The sequence below is a fragment of the Mesoplodon bidens genome, assembly GCF_964165515.1.
Source record: "Mesoplodon bidens genome assembly, chromosome: 5".
NCBI lineage: Eukaryota > Metazoa > Chordata > Mammalia > Artiodactyla > Ziphiidae > Mesoplodon > Mesoplodon bidens.
Genome location: NC_138161.1, coordinates 87019756 through 87045208, shown reverse-complemented (window position 1 = coordinate 87045208; position 25453 = coordinate 87019756). Strand labels below are relative to the sequence as shown.

At 43.0% G+C, this 25453-nt stretch overlaps 1 protein-coding gene across 5 annotated transcripts in view; it reads right to left on the bottom strand.

The window, feature by feature from the left end:
• Positions 1–4413, bottom strand: part of SKIL (SKI like proto-oncogene) — a 29871-nt gene extending 25458 nt beyond the window's left edge. For 2 of the 5 annotated variants that reach the window (XM_081235879.1, XM_081235882.1), the window contains exons 1-2: positions 4248–4413; positions 883–1948 (exon numbers count right to left, since the gene is read on the bottom strand). In XM_081235879.1, coding sequence (XP_081092005.1) covers positions 883–1948; positions 4248–4319 — 1138 coding nt within the window. In that variant the 5' untranslated portion in view covers positions 4320–4413. Of the gene's footprint in view, positions 1–882; positions 2645–3379; positions 3401–4247 lie in introns of those variants that run through there. The other 3 variants (XM_081235880.1, XM_081235881.1, XM_081235883.1) reach the window with 3 other exon arrangements.
• Positions 4414–25453: the final 21040 nt, after the last annotated feature.

Below are 25453 nucleotides of genomic sequence, written 5' to 3'. Positions count from 1 at the left end.
CCACGAACCGCAACTACTGAGCCCGCGCACTACAACTACCGAAGCTTGGGCACCTAGAGCGCGCGCTCCGCAACAAGAGAAGCCACCGCAATGATAAGCCTGTGCACCGCAAGGAAGAGTAGCCCCCGCTCGCTGCAACTAGAGAAAGCCTGAGTGCAGCAATGAAGACCCAATGCTGCCAAAAACAAATAAATAAAATAAATTTTTTTAATTAAAAAAATAAAATAATCTTTATTCTGTCATAATTTTTTTAAATTATTCCTCTCTTTATAAAAAATTCTTGGTGACTAGAATCATGAAGTCTTCAGATAAATCTGTCTTTTGCATTTGTCTCCAGTACTGATCAAGTCTGAATATTCAATTATAGAAACAATGTCAGAAATCCTAAATATACCTTTGAAAAACGCTGTTTGGGGCCCACCACCAGAGTTGTTTGGGCTAGCTATTATATCATTTGCAAATAGATATAACACCAAAGTGTAAATTATCTTGAGTCCTAGGAAAATAACTGATTTAGTTATCAAAAAGCAAGATGTGTGAAAACGAGGACATGGCTTGAGAAAGAAGCCCCAAATCCTCCAGTCCCTGGCTATCTAATCTTGGGAAAGCCACCTGATCTCTCTGAGCCTCATTCTCTTTATCTGTAAAATGGGAATAATCCCACTTCTCTCAGTAGGTTGTTTGGAAGATCAAATGAGAACACATACAGGAAAGCATTTTATAGCCTAAAACATGTAATACAAACATAACATATTATTTAGATGAGTTTTTGCTGTTGTTGCATGAGCAGTAATAGTTTCTTAACAGTTATATTCTAAATAGACTCTTAACTTCAAAGTAAACCATTACCGTTATTCAAAATTGCTATTAAAAAAAAAAAACTTGCCTTGGATTGAGTCCTCTTCCCATTTCTCATGCTAAATTTCTCCTTCATTTCTTCTAAAATTACCTTCAGTTTCTTTTCTTCAGGTGTCCCTAAGTATTTTTGGTTCACGTGAAGATAGCAATGCCATTTGGCTGATTCAAAGCCCCAGTGGCAAGTCCTTTTGTCTGGTGATCTGTGAGAATGCATCACAAATGTCTGGGGCGCAAACATTCCACAGCACTCCAGACACTGAATACACGGGGCATCTGGCTGAACATAAAATTGGGGTGCAAATAAACCCTGACATTTGCCTAAGCATTCATGTTCCACTTCAAAGGCACTGCCAGTTTCCTTCAACTGGGCCAATGAGTTTTTAGCAGGAAGTATACTACCATTTTGAGGAAAAGTGCGTGGCCGCAATAAAGCATTACACAGTCTTTGTGCATCAGTTAATGTGATCAGCCCACAGGACGGGGCATTGAATGGAAGTATTCCCAGGACCTTTAAGATATGAAGCTGGTCTGATGTACACCTTGAACAATAGATGTACAATTCATCACATACTGTATTTATTTGTTGGAGTGAAAATTCTCGGAGAACAGAATTTAGGACTTGGGGCAAACAGAGTCTCTTTTCTCCTCCAACCTGAAAACAAGAAATAGACTCCCCTTCCAACACAGTCTGGGTGAGTTCTGTGGAGCTATCAGAAGGGATGAGCAGTGGACCAGGAAGAACCTGAGGAGATGGAAGAGGCAGAAATACGGTAGGTGACATGCTTTCTTGGGAATACCGAGCGGAAAATGCTGCTGGTCCACCCAGAGAGCTCTGGCTACTTAAATGGAATTGTGCCAAAGTGTGTTTCAAACTGGGATTTAAATGTAAAGGTTCAGGCACAGAGGCACAGGTTCTCTTGACATGCTCTTCGTCAGTTTCCATTGGCGCTTCACAGTCGTCCAAGTGTTCCTTCTTTACAGTTGGCATCTTGTTTACCATCATTTTTCCATTTGCATGAATGTCTGTCATCATTTTTTTCACTGGAGGGCTGCCATCATCTTCCATCCCGTTCAGTTTTTTATTTGAGCCCTGAACCACGGAAAAATTTGTCTGTAGGTTTTCCATTGCTAAAAACTATTGTGTTAAATAAGTCAGTCTGAGATTTGCATTGTTATCTAGTTGCTTATTTGAAGAGAGAAACACAATGTATACCAATACTTATGGTAACTTACTCTCACAGGAAATTTAAATTTCCAAAGAGATCTCCCTAAACTACTCAATAGATTTTGCAACTTTGTTTTGGTTCTGCTTATGCTCTAAGTATAATTTCACTGCAAGTGCTATAAAATTTCTTATTGTCTAATAACACAGAAAGTAATTTTAAGAGGCACACCTCCAAGGAAGCCTTTGTTTTCTTAAGTTCTTCAGATATACTATTAAAATAAAGTTACCAGTTGTCTCAATTCAAGATGTCCAAGTTCAACGCAACAGTTTGGTTTGGTTTTAAGCACAACATGCGAAAAGTTTATGCAATTACTTGAGACAAAATTATGCACCCAAATTTAGTATTTGGCACCGAGGACACCAAAAAAGGAGGGAAAAAAGTATCTTCTCTAAAAATGATGATCTTTTGGTCTGTGTGGACAAAATGAAGGCTTGTATAAATCCTCACACCAGTTAAGAAGAGCCTCTGACTCCACTTGAACTTCTACAATTAAAAATGAAACCTAAAGAAAAACTGCCCAGTTATCTTCAGGATTACTGTTCATTCTTCTTTTAATTAATCTGGAAGAGAAGGGGGTTGGGGGAGAGTTACATTTGAATTTGCTCCAGAGCCCAAAGGGTCAGTTTGAAAATAGTTTCTTAATCTTAAACTGAGTTCACTTTACCAAAGGTGACACTTCAGTGATTCCTTTAAATCTAATACCAGTTACCTAGAAGTATCTTCATTTAAATAGGAAAGCAATTCGGAGAATGGGTAAAGGTTGCAATAATATCCCTCAAAAGGGAGAGGGCTACGCCTACTCAGAACAGGAAGAACCTTAAAGAGATCATCTCACCCAAAACTCAATACTAAAGGTTTTCTCAGTTATGCCATTTTAGCTAAAATCACCTATTACTTCATCTCTCAAAAAAAAAAAAAACCCACCAGTTTCATCCAAAAAAATCAGAAACTAGTTAACATACCTACCATATGTAAGTTACAATCTTAAGTGCACAATTCACCTAGTCAGTGTAGGCTATTTTTCTGGAATGACTGTAGGCAAAAATTAACTTTCCCTTTAAAGGGTTAGAGAATTTGCTTAATGGAAGCCAAAAGCTACAGACTCCACTCCTGGGAGTCTCCATCCTTGAACAAGACTAATCCGGGACAAAAAGCACAAGGCAGACAGACCTCACAAAGAATGCAAATGGAGGAAGAGGGAAAAAAAGATTCTTCTTCCACTTCCTTCTTGACAGAAATTCCAAAAGGAATCCAATAAATAGAAATGTTTGCCTCCCAAACTGCGAGCAATTTACCTTAAAACAGACCCAAAGGGTTAAGGACCAAGGCCACTAGCCAACGTACTGATTTCGCCCACCACAGGAACACCTCAGCCAACGCTGGCCAAGGAAGAGGGGAGGAGGCGAGACCTAGAATGGGGGAGCCCCCAAACCCTGAAATCCTCGGCCCACGCAAAGCCACCCACCCATCTCAAACCCGAGGAGGCGGCGGGGGGGTGGGGAGGAAGGGACCCGGGACGTCTCGGGGCGTGCCAGGGGGTCGTGGGAAGTGGAGGGAAAGGAGCACCCCCCCCGCGGTCTCGGAACACCCTCAGTGCCCTCCCCACACCACCCCGCTGAGTGGGCCGCTGGGAAGACTGGAAATCCCCCGTGCACCCTCTCCCCGGGAAGTTCTCGGGTGTTACCTTAGCACCCCTAAGACTGCACCTCCCTCGCCCGCCCGGGGACAGAAGAGAGAGGGGCGGGTGGGGAGCCCAGCCAGGATCCCCCAGCCGCTGGGCGCCGACCAACCGGGTCGAGCCCGGGGCATCCCCGCGCAGCGCAGACAGGCAGCGGGGGGGCGGAGGGCCGGGGGGGCGGGGACGGGCGCCCAGGTCTCCGGGGTCCCGACGGCTCCGGTCAAGTGCAGCGCCCTGCCCCTGCCCACCACCCGGCATCAGCGAGACAAGATACGCCGTGAGACACCCGCCCTGCGCCCCCACCCCCCGGGGCTCCGATCTCACCCGTGACCCGCGCATCCGCACCCCCGACTCCGGCCTCCGAGCCCCAGGAAGCCCGACGAGCTTTGTTAACTCCCCACTAACCCCAGCGCTGCCGTCGGGCGCCCCGGGGGCCGTGCGCCCCTTGCCTCCCGCCGCGTCCCCCCAGCAAGCCGAGGCCGCACCTGTGCCCGCCGCCGCCGCCGCTCGCCCGCTCCCCTCGGCTGTGCCGGCGCCGCTCCGAACCCCACACACATCGCTACACACAGCCCTCTGACGTCACCGAGTCCTCGGCCCGCCCACGTCACTGCGGAGACACACGGCTTCCCGCAGACGCCGCCGCCGTCTCCGGCCGCCCGGGGCAGAGCGAGGGCGGAGGGGCGGGGGAGCGGGGGGGAAGGGAACGGAGCCAGCAGCGGCACCGCGCCCGCGGGCCGGCCGCCGCCTCGCGGCTCCTAGCCCCTCGGGGACGCGCGCGCCGTCTGGCCTATTGTGGCTCCCGAGGGCTCCCCCGGCCCGTCGTCTGGCGCGCGCGCCCCTCCCCCCAGGCGCGCGACCGGCGTTCCCAGCCCCGCGCGCCGTCTGGGCGGCTGGCGCGCGGCGCTGTCTGCGGTGCACCCGGCGCAGACAGGATGTTCCCTCCCCGCCCCACCCCCACCGCCGCCCTCCCTCCTTCCTTCCTCTAGTCGCCCAGCCGGCTGTCTGGGGCCGCCACCGCCCCGCCCCCGCCCCACCCGCTGCTCGGTGGAGACGGGCCAGACCCGGGGGCGCCCTGGTCGCTCGGCCGCCGCGCGACACGGAGAGAGGGGGCAGGGCGGCCGCGCGGTGCACTGTGCGCGACCCCAGCAGCCGGCAGGGCGGAGGCAGGGCCCGCCCGGCCGAGCGCCGCCGCCCGAGGTCAGGCACGGGCGACCCTCCCCCCGCGGGGCGCAGCTGGGCCGCCCCGCCCCGGAGGCCGCCGAGCGGCGGCCGCCCAGCTTCGCCCCCCACAGTGTGGGCCCTGCGCGCTGGGGCTGCCCCCCGCCCCCGCGGAGCCCCCCGCCCGAGGGCCACCCCGCCAGCTGCTGGCGCTGCGCTCCGCCCCACACCGGCGGCCCCCGCCTTGCACGGGCGGCCTCCGCCCAGGCGCCTTGCCGGGGCTGACCTTCTCCGCCATCGGGCCGGGCCGGAGGGCTGGCCGAAGTTCCGGCAAAACAGAGAGAAAACATTTTTGTCTCTGCTTCTCAGACTCCCTCCTCCCACCCCCTCACCAGACTGCTCTCTCGGTTCCAAAAGGCAGCTAGAAATTACATGTTTCTACAGTGTTTCCTGAGGGCTTTGGGGTTTTGTTTTGGAAGCGATCAGGAGATGAGACGAGGAAAGCGACGACTGAAGAGCTTTCGGCTCTGACCCTCGGGGCCGGACAGTGCTCTCCCTGGTCTGTGTTCCGCGGTGGCTAGTTAGCATATTGAACTCTGCCGAGCTGCTCCGTCATATTTCGAAACATCAAGAAAAAACCCTTTTTCCCGCCCCACCGCAAAATCAGGAGACTGACCCCCAGGTCTCAGTGCACCGAATTCAGAAGACTCGAGCTTCGCCCCCCTCCTTTTTTTTTTTTTCTTTTTGCCAGTTTTCGCCCTATTTCTCCTGGTTTTACTGCTTCGAGGTCACTCGTATGGGGTCCACATTTGGAGCCAGCCGACTGGGAATACCCCTGTGCTCATAGATTTTTTTTTTTTCCCTCTTTTCCTCCCAACGGGCCTACCAAAGGCTCACGAGCCTCTCTTTCCCTCCACACACAAGTTCCGTTCTTTACACCACCCTCGCCGTGCTCCCGGGTCGTGCCCCCTTTTCCCACCCCTCATCTTCCCCTCCTTGACTGCCTCCTTTCCAGAACCTGAATAATTCCGCAGCACTTCCCATCTGTTATTGCCATAGAGACAGAAGCTCAGCAAAGATAATGATGTTCTCTGTAGAGCCAGCTGGGGGAGAACAGCATCTGCGAGACTGGGGGATAGATTTTCTAACCTCAAGAATGGTCAGAAGGCCCGGCTGAAGGTCTGATGTGGAAGACTGGACAGTCCTGAGGCTTGGCATCTGGTCAGCTCTCGGCACTTGGCTCGTGTCTAGCCAGAAGAAACAATTTTTAGAAACCAAAATGACAGATTTTTAAAAGTGATTTCGAACTGCAATTAATGATAAATATTCAGTACTCATCAACCATAAAAATAATTACTTGCTAGCAGCACATCGAAAGGCCTAAGGGCCAAAATCAATTGGACAGTACATAAACTTTTGAGAAATCAAAAACATTAATCCTCTCCCCTGTTCTTTGGATTTGCTTTCCCCTGGAATATGTTTTTATAGTGAAGGATCTTTTGTGCTGGTGACTTTATGTACAATGGTTTGAGAAATAGTGACAGGCAAATGTGACTAGAACCAATCAAGCTTTGAGGATATATTTTTTTCACTATTCATCAAAGTACAAAATGTACCAGATTAAAGTTCACTTTGCCCTTGAATTCCCAAGGTCTTGGCCTCAAAGGTACAGGTTTGAACTCAAGTGAAACTAAGCAGGGTACATTTACATAGATCTGAGGCAGATGGGAAGGCACACACTAACCGACATTTTTGCAGTCCTACTTAAGGATGTTTGGAAATTATCGGTAAAATTGACTGTATAACATAAAACAAAAAGCACTGAAACAAATGATAATGGTTCTTTATCTGAGAAACAGAATTGAATGGACACAGAGAATACAGGCCTTAGAAAAAATAATCGCGTTGAGGTAATGAATATTGTAATCCCCACATACTGTTGGTCTTCATCAGTGTTGAAAAGTCAGTTTAAGTATCAGTTAGTAAATAGCTATTAAACTGGTTTTGCATGGCCTCCTACCTTACCATCTTGGCTGCCAGCAGGTGCTGAGCAAGGCCACAGTGAGAGTGTGTGCCTGTGTGCACGTTAAAATTCCAAATGATTGGGGGTACAGGGGCACTACCTATTGTCTCATCTTCCATTAAACAGCACAGATAGAAGATGCAAACTAGCTGGTACTAGGTGGTCTAGAACATCTTTTTCAGTAGTTACGGATGTCTGGTAATAATAGAAGCCAAGAATTTAGAGATTGTAAATTTGAGGGCTTCCCTGGTGGTGCAGTGGTTGGGAGTCCGCCTGCCGATGCAGGGGACACGGGTTCGTGCCCTGGTCCGGGAAGATCCCGCATGCCACGGAGCGGCTGGGCCCGTGAGCCATGGCCGCTGAGCCTGCGCGTCCGGAGCCTGTGCTTCGCGATGGGAGAGGCCACGGCGGTGAGAGGGCCACAAACCGCAAAAAAAAAAAAAAAAAAAAAATTTGAAGACCAAGCTCTGCCCTCTGACCTGATAAATGGTTTGAAGTAAATGCTTTCTTCTTGTCTCCATTTACTGATCTATTGATAATGACCTACTGATATTAATTATGAAGAACATGGAAGCAAAAAAGGGTAAAGTGCAAACATTCAATGTAAATTCATTTTATTTTTATGAATTATGGGGAAGAAAAGTCAAATAAATGTTTATTGAGCGTACCAACAGGCTTGTGTTTTCGTTTATACCTTCTGCTCTTTCCTCTCTTTTAAAAAAAATTTTTTATTATTTTATTTTGGCCACATTGCATGGCTTGCAGGATCTCAGTTCTCCGACCAGGGATTGAACCCGGGCCACGGCAATGAAAGTGCCGAATCCTAACCACTAGACCACCAGGAGACTGCCCAGATGTGATCTCTTCTGGTTTTGCCTCTTCCCCATTTCTCCTTCTGTAACACTAATTAGATAATATTAAATCTCCTCACTCTGTCCTCCATGTTTTGTAATCTCTTTTTCATATTTTCTACTTTCTGTTGTTCTGTGTTGCATTCCAGGTAGTCTAGGTAGTTCTTTAGGCGTACCTGCACTTATTCAGAAACTGACATTGGCACAATATGTCTATATACTTCTGTGGCATTTTACCACATGTGTAGATTTGTGTAACCACCACCAAAATCAAGATACAGAATGATTACATCATCACAAAGATATCCCCCGTGCTACCCTTTTAGAGTCATACCCATCATTCCATATCCTCACTCCCCATCTCTATGCCCTTGAAACCACTGTTTCCATCTTTATAATCTTATTTCAAGAATGTTATATAAATGGAATTATACATATGTGACCTTTGAAATTGGCTTTTTTCTTTCAATATAATGCCCTTAAGATCCATCCCAGTTGTTGTACGTATCAGTAGTTGGTTTCTTTTTTGCTGTTGTTGTTATTCGAATTTTTAAAAATTAGTTTAAATTAATTCATTTTAAATTAATCAATTCTTTTTTTAATTTAATTTTTATTGGAGTATAGTTGCTTTACAATATTGTGTTAACTTCTACTGCACTGCGGAATGAATCAGCCATACATATGCATATATCCCCTCCCTTACCTTCTGTTCTTTTTCAAGAGAAACTAGTTGTAGCTTGATGGCTCTATTGCCTCTTCTCCCCCTTCCTTGATCCACAACAACAAAAAAACTTGTGTGAAATATTTTAAAGCAGCAAGTCAGATGCTACAAGTTCCTTCAATTTCACAAAAGAATCTCAACTAATTCCTTTTCCATCTCAGTTTTTTCTGTAGCTTTTCATTTATTTCTACTTGTCAGAATTATGATGATGATGATGATGGTGATGATGATGATCCTTAACTTTCTCAGAGCAGTTTCATCTTTTTCCTACCAATCCTCTTCCCTGTGCACTTTACTCCCCATGTTAGTTTAATGCTACTCTCCCTGCCAGTGCAAAGTTCCTTCCCCTCATTGACTAGACTTCCTTCTGGGGCGCCATTCTTCTCTTAGCTGCCAAATCAATACTAGATCTACAAGATTCCAATTCTCATTTTCATGCTTTAAATAAGATGAGAACCAGATGTTTTAAAAACTATTCACTTCCTCTTCCTGAATAATGTCACATAGCAATTCTTTTCTTCAGGTCTTTTTTTTTTTTTTTTTTAATGTTACTTATTTTGGCTGCATTGGGTCTTCGTTGCTGCGCACAGGCTTTCTCTAGTTGTGGCGAGCAGGGGCTACTCTCTTCGTTGCGGTGCGCGGGCTTCTCATTGCAGTGGCTTCTCTTGTTGCGCAGTATGGCCTCTAGGCGCACGGGCTCAGTAGTTATGGCTCGCGGGCTCTCGAGTGCCAGCTCACTAGTCATGGTGCACGAGCTTAGTGGCTCCACGGCTTGTGGGATCTTCCCGGACCAGGGCTCGAACCCTTGTCCCCTGCACTGGCAGGCGGATTCTTAACCACTGCACCACCAGGGAAGCCTTTTTCTTCAGGTTTGAACTTGGGCCCTATGGAATTGGAATGGAAGTAAGGGAAAGAAAGCAAAAAGGAAAGGGTAAAATAGAAAAAGGTGATGTTAGAAATGTTTGAATTTTCAGGCTTAAATTGCAATAAACTCTAAAATCAATGTAACAGACATATTAAGTGTATTTCGTTGTCACTTCTGGGAATTTCATGAGTGGTTAGAGAATTTGGCAAAGTTGCATTTATTGCAAATCAGAGAACTTCGTGTGTTTTTTTTCCAAACCAAAAAAAAAAGGGAGTCATAATTAGCCCTATGATGTTGCCAAGCTATAATTCAAAACCGACAAGTTGAGAGGTGTTGTCTAATTCATATGTAGTGCTGGACTATAAGGGCTCACAGTGCTTCACACTTTCCTTTGACATACATACAAGAAATTCCCTTTTTAATAAAAGAGGTGTCGAGTTCAGGTCATGTGTCAAACCACTTTGCTGATCAGTGGCAGAACAGGGGTTAGAACTAAATGCATCTGACCCCCAATCAGTGGAGTTTCCATTCTTCGTTTTCTCACTCTTCTTGGTATTCATTCAAATTAGCCAAAAAAGAGCAAATATTGAAACTTACAGAGTAGGTAGCATTGTACCAATTGTTATGGCATATTTATCACAACCCACAATAATACCTGTACCATGTGCATTGCTCTCTAATATTTTATTCTGCTCTGGTCTGTTTCTTTGTATTTTAATTGGCTACAAATGCATCCCAACCTACAGTTTAAGAAACAATGTATCAAAGAATAATAATCAGTGTTAACATTTACATAGTGTTTACTATTGCTAGGCTCTTGTTCTATTATATTTTACATATGGTAACTCATTTAATCTTCACAAGCCAGTGAGGAGGTGGCTATTATTATCCCATTTTATAGATGAAGAAACTGGCACGGTATTGTGCTCAAGACCACACAGCTAAGTAAATCCTTCCGCTCAGATTATGAAAAAGATTATACTTGATTTTCAAATCGGAGTTCTATGCAGGATCAATCTGGAAGTAAAAAAATAGAATTAAAGTTTATATTATATGACCTCAGTTTCACTAAAGTTTTTATCTCCCCCACTGCCTTTCTGACACAGTGTTTGAAATTCCCATAATATATTTTATTTCCATTAATATCCAGGTTAAACTGAAAATGTATTACTTTGAAGGGAATAGCATTATTATTATTATTATTATTATTATTATTAAACTCTAAGCCTCAAAAAATACCTAAGCTAGACAAAATAATCCTCATTTATCAGGTGAGGAAACTGATATTCTCGGTTTATCTGAATCTTTGCTACAGTTTGCTGTCAATATCAGAATAATTGGCCTTCTAGCAGAATCCTATTATATTGGTACACAAGATAAAGAAACTTTGCTTAGAGGAGGATGTGGAAATAGAGTGTATTCGTGGTATAGTTCAGGGAGGGAAATAGTTCAGGGGGGGTATAGTTCAGGTAAATGACTAAAGAGGGGAGTCCTGGGCCACCAAATGATACAGTGAGAATTGCGGTGGCCCCCATGGGGTTGGCTGCCAAGCTCTGTGTCTTTTCCTGGCTGTGTCTTTTCCTGGCTCCTGTCGCACTCTCTAAACCACATGGTAATGGCAGCAAGGCTTCTGCAGCTATGGTTGACCTTGCCCCCAGTCACAGCCATTGGACCAGGAATAGACACTTGAGCTGAGCTAGGCCAATGAACACCTTCCCAGAGATGACTGGAATGATCACTGAAAGAGTCTAGCCTCAGCCTAGCTGACATAGTGAATGGAGGTAATATAATCTCCGGAGCTATTGGTGGTCATACTTGCTGTATCATGGAGTAGAAAAGCAGTGTAAGCTGGTCTGCAGAGAGAAACCAAAATGAGGCAGGTGCAGAGAGGAGCAGATAGAGTGCTGATAAGACCTAAGTCTTAGGTTCCAGTTTGGTTCCAGGCTGAGCTGTACTCCTGTCCTTGGATGATCCTGCAGCTTTGAACAGAATCCCCTTTTTTTGCTTTAGCTAGTCACAGTGGGTTTCTATTACTTTCAAACAAGACAGCCTGAAGAAGAAGTGGAAGGATGGGATAGTGGCAGAAAGACCCACACACTTCAATTTTATGTATCACTGGACTTAGTTATAAACTGCCAAATCTCATTAGCAATAGAGTCCTCAACTCAACCAAAAAAAAACCCAACTAAAATTGTTTTTAATCATTTTTTCTTGCCTTTGGCATATGAGATATTTAAGGATCTTCTCACTTCTTTTAAATGTAGGAGTCTGTGGACCAGTGCTGTTCAGTAGAACTTTCTACAATGATGGACATGTTCTATATCTGTGCTGCCCAGTAGGGAACACTACCTACATGTTGAGCCCTTGAAATGTGTCTGGTACAACTAAGAAACCAAAATTTTTTTTTGGCTATGCCATGAGACTTGCAGGATCTTTGTTCCCCAACCAGGGATTGAGCCTGTGCCCTCGGCAGTGAAAGCACAGAGTCCTAACCACTGGACTGCCAGGGAGTTCCCCGAATTTTTTTAAATATGTATCTAAATAGCCACCATATGTGGCTAGTGGCTACCATATTGAACAGCACAGCTCTCTAATCATTAAAAATAGGTTTTCTTCTGTAACAAGATACAAATAGTAAAGTTGGCTTGCAGTGTCAAGATAAGAATCAAAAGAAAACTGGGAGCAGTGCAGAAACACTAGGGCACAACTATGAAGTGCCTGACCCAGTAATTGTAAACTGCATTTCTACCTCCTACTCCACACAATAACTTGGGAAAAGGATATTAAAAGGGATAAAGGATAATAAGAACTACCTGCAAAATAAACAAAAAGAAAGAAAGGAGGGAAGCAGAGAGAGGCAAAGTCACTTTGAAGAGAAAAGATAGTTCTCTGGTCAGATTAAAATTTAACTGGTAGCATGAACAAATCTACAAAATAAATGTATCCCTCAGAAGGCTATCTGGTCAGCAAGGTTAGCAAGGCTATCTCAGTTGTGGCAATGAATGCATCAGCCTCAAGGTATCAGAAAGCAAATTATGTATTGAACCTCCCTTATTCTGATTTCTTACCCAGGAAGCAAACTTCTGATTGTGATTGGACTTCCCAAAGCACTCGAATGGTGGAAACGTTCCAGTTCCTTTCCATCTGTAAACAAATGCGTGGCAGGCTGGTCATGTGCACCAGGTGCTGTGAGTTTGGTTGAAGTGAACCTGCTCACAGACCAGATCCAGTCCTGTTTGTTGACAAAATCAAGTATCTGAACCGTCAAGGCAAAGAGCCAGCTTCTAATTAACCCAGATAACATCAGCCTGGTCCTTTCCTGGCAGACAGCCAAATGACCTCCCCACATACTCCCTGACCTGTCCAAGGGACTAGTCTTCAAAATACTAATTCTTAAAGTAGGATCAGGAGAAACTGTAGAGCTCCTCAATGGATTCTGGTATGGTCCAAAAAGAACAGGAGAACCAGTGGATTTAGGAATAGAAGACTGTGAACACATAAGTCAATTAAACAGGATGCATAGTAGGAAAAAGCAAGAGCCAATAGCATGCTTGTTTGTGAAGTATTGGGGAGACAGATTTCAATATTCTCTCTAAGAAAGTTGTTTGATAAGACCCAGAACTGACTTACTAAAACAAAGAGTAGCATAACCAATTTTTTATAGAACAATTTTTTTTAAATAGAAAACTTTTTTTATGCATCAGTTATCTTTTTTTAAAATTAATTAATTAATTTTTGGCTGCTTTGGGTCTTTGTTGCTGCACGCAGGCTTTCTCTAGTTGAGCAGGGGCTACTCTTCATTACAGTGCCCAGGCTTCTTATTGTTGTGGCTTCTCTTGTTGTGGAGCACAGGCTCTACGCTCGCAGGCTTCAGTAGTTGTGGCACGCAGACTCAGTAGTTGTGGCTCATGGGTCTAGAGCACAGGCTCAGTAGTTGTGGTGCATGGGCTTAGTTGCTCTGTGGCATGTGGGATCTTCCCGGACCAGGGCTCAAACCCATGGCCCCTGTATTGGCAGGCATATTCTTAACCACTGTGCCACCAGGGAAGTCCCTAAATAGAAAACTTAATTTTCATTTCCTCTCACCCCAAAAGTACCCATTAAGTCCCTGAAGCAATTTTTCTCAAAGTGCGGTTTATCAAGCACCTGTGCCAGTTATCTGAGGAACTTGTTAAACATATAGGTCCTTGGGCCCCAGAACTACCAAGTTAGAAAATCTCAGGGGTTGCAGCACAGGACTCTGCAGTTTGCACAAATTCCCAGGTGTTTCTCTGCCCTCTCAATTTGAGAAGCTCCACACCAAGGGAAGTATAAAGAAAAGCACGGGGAAGAATTCTCCTCCCTGAAGTGTGACAAGGAACACCCATGGGAACAGGATCGCTCATACCAGCCACTCGGGCAGGCAGGGCAGAGTGCAAGTGCAAACTTTCCTTAGAGAACAGCCAGGCCTGACTTTCCAAACTTTGTCAGCTGTTCCACCACCCTGAGAGCAGTTTGGGGTTTTTTTTAATTAATCTTTTACAAAATTTGCAAAATTAAGTGAAAAAAAGAGCACCTGGAATTTTATCTTTTCCTCTTTCTTGGATGGTAGCCTCACTAGCAGCAGTCAAGCCACCCTAACCTTTTCTTGAAGTAAAAAAACATTCTAGAGATAGGAATATTTCCCAAAATAACATTAAAAATCTTTCATAAGCAGTTTCACAGAAAAAAAAAAAGGAAGAGAACAAGGTTGTGAGACTCAACCATGTTTGTGAGCTGATTACAGAAGCGAAACTTTTCTTTCTTACATGTTTACACACATGAAAAGAGGGAGAATTATATTCTTGGTGTTTAGTAAGTGAAATACTAAGAGACCAAGAGAAATATAATGGTCAAAATTTAGCAAGATAGGTAGCAAAATTAAAATTTTTTATACCATTTGACCCTTGACAGTTACTCTTCTGGAAATTCATCCTAACAACTTTAGTGGACAAATGCAAAAAGATGTATAACAAGGTCGTGTATCAGTGTTGTTAACAATGCAGAAAGACTGGAAAATTCTAATGTGAAATACATCAATCATGATGCATGCAACTCCTCCATCCTCTTATACCAGAACCCACCCTGCTCACAATCCCTTGCTGTGAGCTTAGACTTTTCCTTGAACAAAGGGTGATCACTGAGTGGGTCAGGAGTGGGGATCCGAACCACAGGCTGGCCAACAACCTAGACTTTGACCCAAAAAACCCAGCCCAGAGAAGTTCATATGAATTAATTAGGCCAATTAGACTTTCTCCTTGTACAATTTAACAGAAAAATATAGAATTAGCCAATTGGAATTGACATATACATTTTTCTTTATAAATAAATTATTAACTTATATATTAAAACCTCAGGCAGTAAAATGATTATTTGCAAATATGCCTAATATAAGTATAAAAGTTATTTTCCTAAGAAAAATGTTAACAACTCTATTGTTTTATCCATTAATATCTCGATCATTTACTAGTTAAATTAGTTACAGTAGGTGGTCAACATATTCTTTCAACTGACAGCATGGGAAATGTGTTGATAATAAAGTCTTATATTCATAAAGTTAAATATCTTGAATGTTAAAGCTCACTAGAATTGGCCTCTATGGGATATGAATATTGGCTCCGTTACCAAAATCAGGGACTGGGTTTCTAATGAATAGGTTTTCTTTACACAGATAATATAGATTTTAAAGAAACCACATGGGCTCATTAAAGGTTAATATAAATGTGAAATTACTACCCCAAAGTTCCATTAGCCACTTTGTTGATTTTTAAATAAATCAGCATGTCAAAAAAAGCTCTCTATAATATTTTTCTCATGTGCTTTAGTCACTTTCTCCTGGATGGACAAGTGCCAAGTATTCAGTATGTTTTACACATTTAAAAATAGATAAGACATTGCCTTAGCATAATTGTAAGAAAATGGAGAACAACTTGCCAATAAATGTTACCGAATTATTTAGTTGTAAGCAATCATCCACACTGATGTAGACTCCTAAGGCCCTCCATAAAGTATACACTGCAGAGATCATGGTCGGCCAAAAAGGAAATGAGTCCAGTCTCTCACAGGCCTCTATGTCCTCACTAGCAGCCCCACACCTGTTCAGATATTCAGTTGAGACTTCTACCTAAACTGGAAGATCTTCTGGTTTCTCCTCTCCAAGTTTGGCCCCTTGCTTCCAGAAAATGATGCCTACTATGACACCTGCGCTGTTGATTTTCCACATATCAAAATGTCAGAAATATGCATCTGGTGTTATCAGCTGTATCCAATTTCTTCCCTTCAGGATATAACCTCTCTGCCCTTTAATTCTTACCAAAACACAGTTGTGAGGAATGCTGTTCATCAAAGATTACCGAGTACTGGAAGGCCATCCACTCTTCTTAGGCATGTTATGTTTTCTCCCCCTTAGATTTTTTTTTCCTTGGATCAAATCAACCATCCAAAATGTTCATACTTAAAACAAGGAGAGTTCCCCTCCTTTGTAGGATTTTTCTAAGAGCCACCTGTCATCTGTTGGTTGAGAATGGGTATTCCCTTTATGAGGACCCATGAGAGAAACTTCTGTTTAGCCTCAACTGTTTTGCTTCTATCTCGCAAATACTAAAAATGTTGTTATTAACCATGATACCCCCAGAAGCTCAGAAGCAAATTTCTAGACTGAATCCAGCTACAGTTCTGTGTTCACTCTACACTTAGTTTGATTTTATTTCCCTTTAATTTCTCATTGCTCTCCTTTCATCCATGAGACAAGAAATGAAGGAGGGTGGGAAAGAAGTTGGAGGTGAAACAAAGAGAAACCGGAAGTTCTGGCTAACATGCCATTTGTCACATCCTCTTGCATACAAATGTAAGGTCAATGTCCACCTTATAATTACTAAGGTGATTTTCAGGGCATTTGTACCGAGACAGTCTCAGAGCGAAGAGAGAAAAAAAAAAACAAAAAACTGTTACTATTTCCATTCATCTTGCTCATAGATTTTAATCAGATAATTTGGTTAAGGAACAGTTTTCCATTCCATTTACTTCAAGTCACTTAGAGGTGGAGGATTATAAGGACACCTGTTATTGGACCCAGAGAGCCCTCGGCTCCAAGGGAGCCTGGTACCACCTTCTTTCCTTCATAACTTTGACTTACCCATGGCATCTTTTCACTTGAGCTCTTTCATGTTTCTACATTTAAATTATCAAAAAGAAGACTCTCATGGGCTCAGAATGTCCTTCTAAGCCAGGCTGTACTAGTCAGGTCACACCTGGGAGTGACAGTCCTGGGTCAGGAAACCACCTCTTGCCTAACCTGCTGGAATAGTTGGCTGTGGGCATTAAAGCATGAGTGCCTGCAAGAGCCTTTGGGCAAGGCAGTTTCTTTGAGGGAATGCAGACATTCAGGCCCTGGCAATATCTGGTATACCATGACAGAATTAGATGGGATTAAAGCTCTCTCTCCCTTTAACACCTACTGAAATTCAGGCCACCCTTCAAAGCTTTCAGTCCCCATATATTTTGTGAAGCTTTGCATGTCCATCTCTGCCTTTCCTAATTTCATAGTCATTTACATTTACCACATTATGTCTTATAGTGTAATTTTTTTTTTAGTGTAATTTTATGATCTCAGATTTTCAACTGTAGTGTAAGATCTGGCAGGGCAGGAACTGTGTCTTACTCATGCCTGTATCCACCACAGGGTTTGGTATGGTTCCTTTTCATCGTATTCTCAAGAAGTGTTTGTTCTTGACAGTGCAGCAGTTGCTAGAGTCAGCCTTCCTGCTAACCCACCAAATAAATGAATAATCCTTTCAGCAAGATCCTGAAACACACCAAAAAAATTCCATTTTTTAATAAATAATCTCTACCGCATTCTGATATTTCTCTACTATTTAGGAAGAATCTCAGAATTATTATTATTGTGTGTTTTTTTTTGTTTTTTGGGTTTTTTTGCGGTACTCGGGCCTCTCACTGTCGTGGCCTCTCCCGTTGCGGAGCACAGGCTCCGGACGCGCAGGCTCAGCGGCCATGGCTCACGGGCTCAGCCGCTCCGCGGCACGTGGGATCTTCCCGGACCGGGGCACGAATCCGTGTCCCCTGCATCGGCAGGCGGACTCTCAACCACTGCGCCACCAGGGAAGCCCCAGAATTATTTTTAAATTGAATAAGAATCAATCGATCACAGGGAGAAAAGAAGAAGTCGATTTCCTGCCTCTTTCTTAGGGCCCTTAATCCCCTTCCCTATACTCCCTTTCAGTGCCCCAGGAAAGTCTCCGGTGACCGCAAAGTCTAGATACGCCCTTTGCCTGTGTGTATAACGATGCCCTTTGGAGCCAATCAATGTGGCCACAGCCTGTCAGTCCAACTGGGGCACTTCTGACTCTCCACCAGGATGGATTTCCTGTCTGGCTGACACCCTTGGTGTACAGATTCTTGTCATTAAATCAACACAGACAGGCTCCTCAAGGGACTGCCTTTTTCCTGGTAGCACATTTCCTACCAGTTCTTGCTTTGTCAGTTTGATAAGCATAACACTCTCTAATCCACTGTGAGTAGGCACTAGAGTTCTGTACTGACTGTCACAGAGATGGATAGGGCCAAGAGTTGTACTTCCAAAAAAGTCTACATTCAGCTCAAGTATAGGTTTAGGTCTGCTGCAGGGATCACCAATTTGGCTAAAGGTTATAGCCTGGATCCACGCTCTTTGGCCTCCGATGTTGGTTCATCCTCTCTCTCTCTCTCTCTCTCTCTCTCCCTCCCTCCCTCTAGCATTGCATTTGAATGTCTTCAGTGTGCTCTCCAATTTACCACAGCCCTCACCACTCCTTATTGTTGGGCCCGGCACACATTCTCAGCAATTACTGAGCAATTACAATTACTCAGCAATTACTACCACTCACAGTGGCCAGCTCCCTTGGCTCTTCCTTGAAGACCTAGGCTGACGCCAAGGGCTCACACAGAGCAAGCTCTGTTACAAGCCAGAGAGGGCCTGAGCATCTACACTAGCCTTTCTGACTGTTGTAAAGAGAACCAACCCGATGGGATAAGAGTTTGTGGGACAAGGAAGGCAGGCAATAGGAGACTCTTTACTTTGGTGTGTATCTCTAAACAACAAGAAGTTTTTAAAAAATAATCACAATACCAGAGACATACCTTAAATGATTAACAATGATCCCTTAATATCATCAAATATCCAGTCAGGGTTCACATGTCCCTGGTTGTCTCATAAAGTTTTGCTTGTTTGATTGTTTTTATGGTTGGTAGGTTTGAATCAAGAACCACATACCATGCTTGGTATGGGTTCCTTGAGTCTCTTAATCCACAGGTACTCCTTTTTCCTTGCCATTTATTTGTGGAAGAAACTGTGTCATTTGTCCTATAGGAGTTTCCTGTATTCTGATTTTTGATGATTTTGTTGACTGCCTCCCTATAATGTCAATTTATCATCTTCCCACTCCCTCTGTTTTCTGTTACAGTGGTAGTAAAATCTAGAGACAATCAGATTGTGTGTAATTTGTTGGCAAGAATATTTTATTGGCAGTGCTGTGTACTTCCTGTTTACATCGCATGAGGCACATACTGTCTCCTTTTCTCTCTTTTTTGTAATATTAAGATTGATCAGTGTTTCCAGATGTTGTCAGCCTGATCCATCTATTATAAAGTTCTCCACTGGGGAATTCCCTGCCGGTCCAGTGGTTAGGACTCTGTGCTTCCACTGCAGGGGGCACGGGTTTGATCCCTGATCAGGGAACTAAGATCCTGCATGACGCACAGTGTGGCATAAATAGATAGATAGATAGATAGATAGATAGATAGATAGATAAAGTTCCCCATCAGTTTTCAGAAAATGGTTTCAGTAACCATTGATGATCATTGCCTGGATCCATTATTTCAATAGGGTTTGCACTTATTTACTCTTTCCTCATTTATTAGCTGGAGTTTTTTGTTGTTTTTTTTAAAGAAGAGCTCTCCGTTGTCATCTATTTGTTAACCTGAAGTACAGTTTTTTGGTTTTTTTTTTTTTTCAGGAAAGGCAGGATGTTTGATTCTTTCCTTTTATTTACCAGTTCTCAGAATAATGAGCATCCTCCAAAGATGACCAAGGAGTCTTTTGGGTTTTAATTTCTTGTGTCCTTATGAACTCATGGATTTTAGCACATTTGATGTATCTCAATGCATTACACTTTAGTTTTGCTCAGTGTCCCACTTTTGGCCATAGGAGCTGCTTTGGTTCTGAGAGATAAATGAACCACAGTCATTGAAGCATTTATTTTCCCATATGACTAAGAGCTACTTTCCAGAACTTACAGAATGATGCTATGAGTTATACAATGTGGTTTTTGTAGCCCCAATTAGTGAGTTACTAGAGTTTAAGAGGGCTCTACACTTGACTCTGCAGTATGTCATGCAGATGGTTGGAGTCAGCTCCAGCTGGAGAAGGAGCTTTTCTTCAGTGTGTCACTGGTGCTGCATCAATGCATGGACTTCGTTTTCAGGTGCTGCTGTTTCTGTGAGGCTGCTATGACGTTTACGCTACAAGACGGAGACTGGGAAATGTCACATTCCTACTACTACCTGATAAGCAGCACTCCTGAAAAAAAAAATAACATCTGCATCTTCTTGAACCCTCATTAAAAGTAAAGTAAATGGGGACTTCTCAGGGGGCGCAGTGGTTAAGAATCTGCCTGCCAATGCAGAGGACACGGGTTCGAGGCCCAGTCCAGAAAGATCCCACATGCCGCAGAGCAACTAAGTCCGTGTGCCACAACTACTGAGCCCACGTGCCACAACTACTGAAGCCCGCGTGCCTAGAGCCTGTGCTCTGCAACAAGAGAAGCCACCACAAATGAGAAGCCCACGCAACGAAGTGTAGCCCCTGCTCGCTACAACTAGAGAAAGCCCGTGCACAGCAACGAAGACCCAACGCAGCCAAAAAATTTTTTAAAAAATTTTTAAGTGAAGTAAATGAATAAAGTAAGCATAAACCCACAAGAACAACAACAACAACAACAACAAATTCAAGAAATGAGGGCAAAGGGAAATGTGAGACTGATGGTGAAAGGAAGCCCCAGGATGACAAGCATGTTCCAGTCCAGATTAATGCAGGAAAGTGAGAAATGACAGAAAAATGACACACTTCCTAATGTTTGAACACATCGACAGAGCCTTACTGTGTAGTGAGAAAATTCGAGAATGAATGAGTGGTTCATAGGTTCATAAAAAACCAAATAAAATTTTAAGGTACTCATTAACCTTAGAAAAAAAGGAAAAATTTTTCAAGAAAGGAAATTACAATACATTACCTGGCTCTGCTGTGAATAAAATTGGCACAGTCATAGTAACGTAAATACTCTATTAATAACCAAAATTACAAAATTGTGATATAACTATATTGAGAGGACAGAGGGGAGGCAAAGTGTGTGTGTGTGTGTGTTGTGTGTGTTGTGTGTGTGTGTGTGTGAACTTTCATCTTCTATAGTGAGAAGTTCTTAGGCAATATATAAAACTCAAAAACTTCAGAAATAGTAAGAATACTTATTTAGAATTATGGAGGTAAGCGTGAGAAGAAATAGCTAAAAAAGTTGAAGGTGGCTCTTCCCAGGAAGTGGGAATCTGGAGTGTGGAGGTAGGACAAGGGACTTTTCATTTCATTTCTATTTCACATTTAAAAAAATTTTTTACTGGAGTATAGTTGATTTATAATGTGTTAGTTTCAGGGGTACAGCAAAGTGAATCAGGTATACATATACTCTATTTCACATTTTAAACTATGTAACTATGTACATTTAATAATTATGATATTTTTCATTAAAAACGTGTCACATTTCTATGTATCTTTAATTCAAATAATTCTGCTGCCAGGAAATTAATCTCAGTCATGATTTGGGCTTCTTCCCATCCTTAAGGTCATCCAGGAGTCCCAGATGGTCTCGTGTATTGTAGAATATATGGGGCAGGTCCTCTGGTCTCTAGCACACATAAGGCCTCATGCCTCACCCAAGCCCATAATCTCTTTGGTTCTTGGGCCAAACTTGGGCACAGGAGTCTTTCTCTGCTGCCCTCAAATCTTAGCATCTCCCAACGCTGCTTAGAAAGATCTTGTCACTTTGTGCGGTCCTACATGGAGTGGGACTCCACACCTCCACACCCCTGCTCATAGGACCTGAAAACATAGGCACCGGCTCTTTCTCCACTCCCTTCCTCCCTGGCACTTTCCTTTCCCCCTCTTCTTAGTGAATTTTTAAAACCCAGGATCTGCCCCTCTTTTCCATATGAGAGCGTTTAGAGAAGAAGCTACCAAGCAACACCTAGGGTATGCCTTAGTCCCTCCTCCATAACTTTGATTCAGACAGTTGACATCTTCCAATCTTCTGTAAAGATCTACAAAGAGGGACCTTCTGACTAGATCTCATGGCCTCTCACTTGGCCACCCCCCACTCAACAATTCTGCAGCTGCAACTGAGGGGAGCCTACTGTTTGCATTTTTTTCTTACTCATGTTGTTACATTTATAATATTTTACTTTGGTTGTACTTGTGCAATCTGTGTATTGTTACAATTTTATTGTAATTTTGTTTCTCTCCAATTATAATCACCCATTTCCCCTACTCCCCAAAGGAGTGTGGGAGTCCTTTACCTCATCAAGGGTCCTTTCTAAGGTAGCAATTTCCAAAGGGCCTGTGCACACCCTAGGGGTATACTTGTGATCATCAGAGTGTGAGAAGAAGATATCAAGACTTCTATCCATCTGTTTGCTTTCTGCTTTTGTATGTCTCTAATGTTTATAAAGTATACTTATAAATTAAAAATTTATATATTCGGGGATGCATTTTCAAAATTGTTTTTCACTGATGAAGTACATGATCTAAGATATTTGAGAGTTATGTTCCAAGTCCAAGACAATACTGCCTCATAGAAACGTAATGTGGAGGGACTTCCCTGGCAGTGGAAGCGTGGGTTCCAGCCCTGTAACTGTCTTCCTCAGCCACAATTTTTAAAAGTGAAAAGAGGTAGAGTTAATTTTCATATATTTTATTTAACCCGATATGTCCAAAATATTCTCATTTTAGAACTACCATATGACCCAGCAATCCCACTCCTGGGCATATACCCTGAGAAAACCATAATTCAAAAAGAGTCATGTACCAAAATGTTCACTGCAGCTCTATTTACAATAGCCAGGAGATGGAAACAACCTAAGTGTCCATCATCGGATGAATGGATAAAGAAGATGTGGCACATATATACAATGGAATATTACTCAGACATAAAAAGAAACGAAATTGAGCTATTTGTAATGAGGTGGATGGACCTAGAGTCTGTCATACAGAGTGAAGTAAGTCAGAAAGAGAAAGACAAATACTGTATGCTGACACATATATATGGAATTTAAGGAAAAAAAATGTCATGAAGAACCTAGGGGTAAGACAGGAATAAAGACACAGACCTACCAGAGAATGGACTTGAAGATATGGGGAGGGGGAAGGGTAAGCTGTGACAAAGCGAAAGAGCGGCATGGACGTATATACACTACCAAACGTAAGGTAGATAGCTAGTGGGAAGCAGCCGCATAGCACAGGGAGATCAGCTCGGTGCTTTGTGACCGCCTGGAGGGGTGATAGGGAGGGTGGGAGGGAGACGCAAAAGGGAGGGGATATGGGAACATATGTATATGTATAACTGATTAAATTTGTTATAAAGCAAAAAAAAAACATATAATAAATATTAAAATTATGGATAAAATATTTTACATTCTTTTTCTTTTACTAAGTCTTCAAAATCTGTCTTGTAGTCTACAGTGAGAGCTCATCTCTTGGACTAGCCACATTGCAGGGGCTCGGTAGCACATGTCCACTCACCATTGTGTAATGCTGTTACCTGTTGAGACTGCTTTCATAGAACAGGGGAGGGAAGTCTGCAGTCAGACCCCAGGACAGTCATGATGCCCTCCCACACCTCCTGAAAGAATGAAAAATGCAGATTATACCCCAGGCCATTTTCCTTCCCTCTTAGACTCTCCAACTGTGCGCTGTCAGATTTCTTAGCATGATACTTTCCTGGTTGGGGTTCCTTTATGTGAAGTCAATCTGCAGTAGATTAATTAAATACTGTATCGATTTCCTATTCTCTCGGGTACTTCTAAATGGATTATATTCTTGAAGCCCCTTCTCTGAGCTAGTAGAACAATTCCCTTTGCAAGTGTGATACTTAGAATTTTATCACAGCCCTCCCACCCAGACATCACCCCACCACCACCATCACCTGGCATAAAATCTAAAAGACCGTCATGGCAAGAAAGGGGGAGGGAGTCTTGCTGGTTTCCAGGTCATGCTGATTTAACACTTCATGATTTATGCATCCTGGCTGTCTTTCTTGTAAATTTTCATTTTTGCATCCTGCTAAATACCTTGCAGGGGTGTTGTTCCTCTTAATTAGTCAATGTTTGTAAAGCACGTTACAGATGAAAGCTCTGTGTCAGTGCTAAATATGAACACTCGGGTACCCTTGAGCCGTGCTTTGTCTGTACAGAGGTTTTCAGTGTAGCACAAATCGTGAGAGATCTGCCTTTGGGAAAAGGCTTGGGTACTCTCCCCTGAACTGTAGATTATTAAAATATACATACTTGGGAATTAAGAGTGGCAATAAACATAGAGCATTTTGCATTCGCACGGTTTTCTGATGTAATGGTGTTTTCCCTGCTTAGTCAAAGTGCTATGATGATGGGGAGTGAGAAGAGAACCTTTCCTGTGAATTGTGCTGCCTTAGTGGTAGACCCTTCCCCTTCCTGATATGTAGCAAGTAATGTCTTTTGTTGTTGTTGTTGTTCAGTGAGTTGGCGACTGAAACAATTTAGCAGCATTTCCAGTGTGTCTGAGTAGAAAAAAAGAGTCATTTAAAATTACAGCATATTGGGACTTCCCTGGTGGTGCAGTGGTTAAGCATCTGCCTGCCAATGAAGGGGACACGGGTTCGATCCCTGGTCCGGGAAGATCCCACATGCCACGGAGCAACTAAGCCCATGCACCACAACTACTGAGTCTGCACTCTAGAGCCTGCACCACAACTACTGAGAGTGTGCGCCATAACTACTGAAGCCCACATACTCTAGGGCCCGTGTGCTGCAACTACTGAGCCCGCATGCGGCAACTACTGAAGCCCGTGTACCTAGAGCCTGTGCTCTGCAACAAGAGAAGCCCCTGCTCGCCGCAACTAGAGAAAGCCTGCACACAGCAACGAAGACCCCGCACACAGCAACGAAGACCCAACACAGCGAAAAATACATAAATAAAATAAAATAAAATTACAGCATATTAAATTGTGTTGAGTAATATTTCACTAGTAAAAATTTTTAAATGCCAGTTTCACTTACTTTTTTAACAGATTCACTAAGCCTGAGTTTATCAAATTTCTAAATGTGTAAAGAAACGTGTTAAGCATCTTTATTAAGGTATTAGTTTCAATGGCTCATCTATTAACACAAACAAAAATGTTTTCTTTTAGAAGATTGAGTGGCTTACCATTCTTGATTGTTTTCTAATCCTCAGCTTTTAAGCTAGGTTTATATTTTAGAATAAAAGAACTGGTTGAAATGGAGCAGAGAAAGTTGCAGTCTTCTCTTTTAATAGCATGGGTTTATGAAAAACATGACTTTTTTGGTACCTTTCATTATTTTTCACAAACAAAAAATAAAAATATAAACATGCAGCCTAAAACACACTTTATACTTCCTCTCCAATCCACAAAATGGTTGTTACCAGCAAGTAATTTATAGTAATAAATGATACACGTGCAATGACATGTAATTATATGTAATACAATGAATAAGCAGTAAGAAATAAAAACGTTAATAAATGTTGTTTCCTTGCTATTCTAAGACTATAGCAAATTATCCTTCATCTTGTAATTGCTTTTCAATGTAAGAAACTCCTAGGTTTATTTTTATTAATCAAAATTCCTAAAGGCTCCAACAGGATCCTCAGTGATTGTAAATTTATATAATTCATCTTTTTCCACTCAACTTGTTTTCTATAATTAGTGCAGCTGTCACCAGGGAGTCACGTTCTGGTGGGCAGG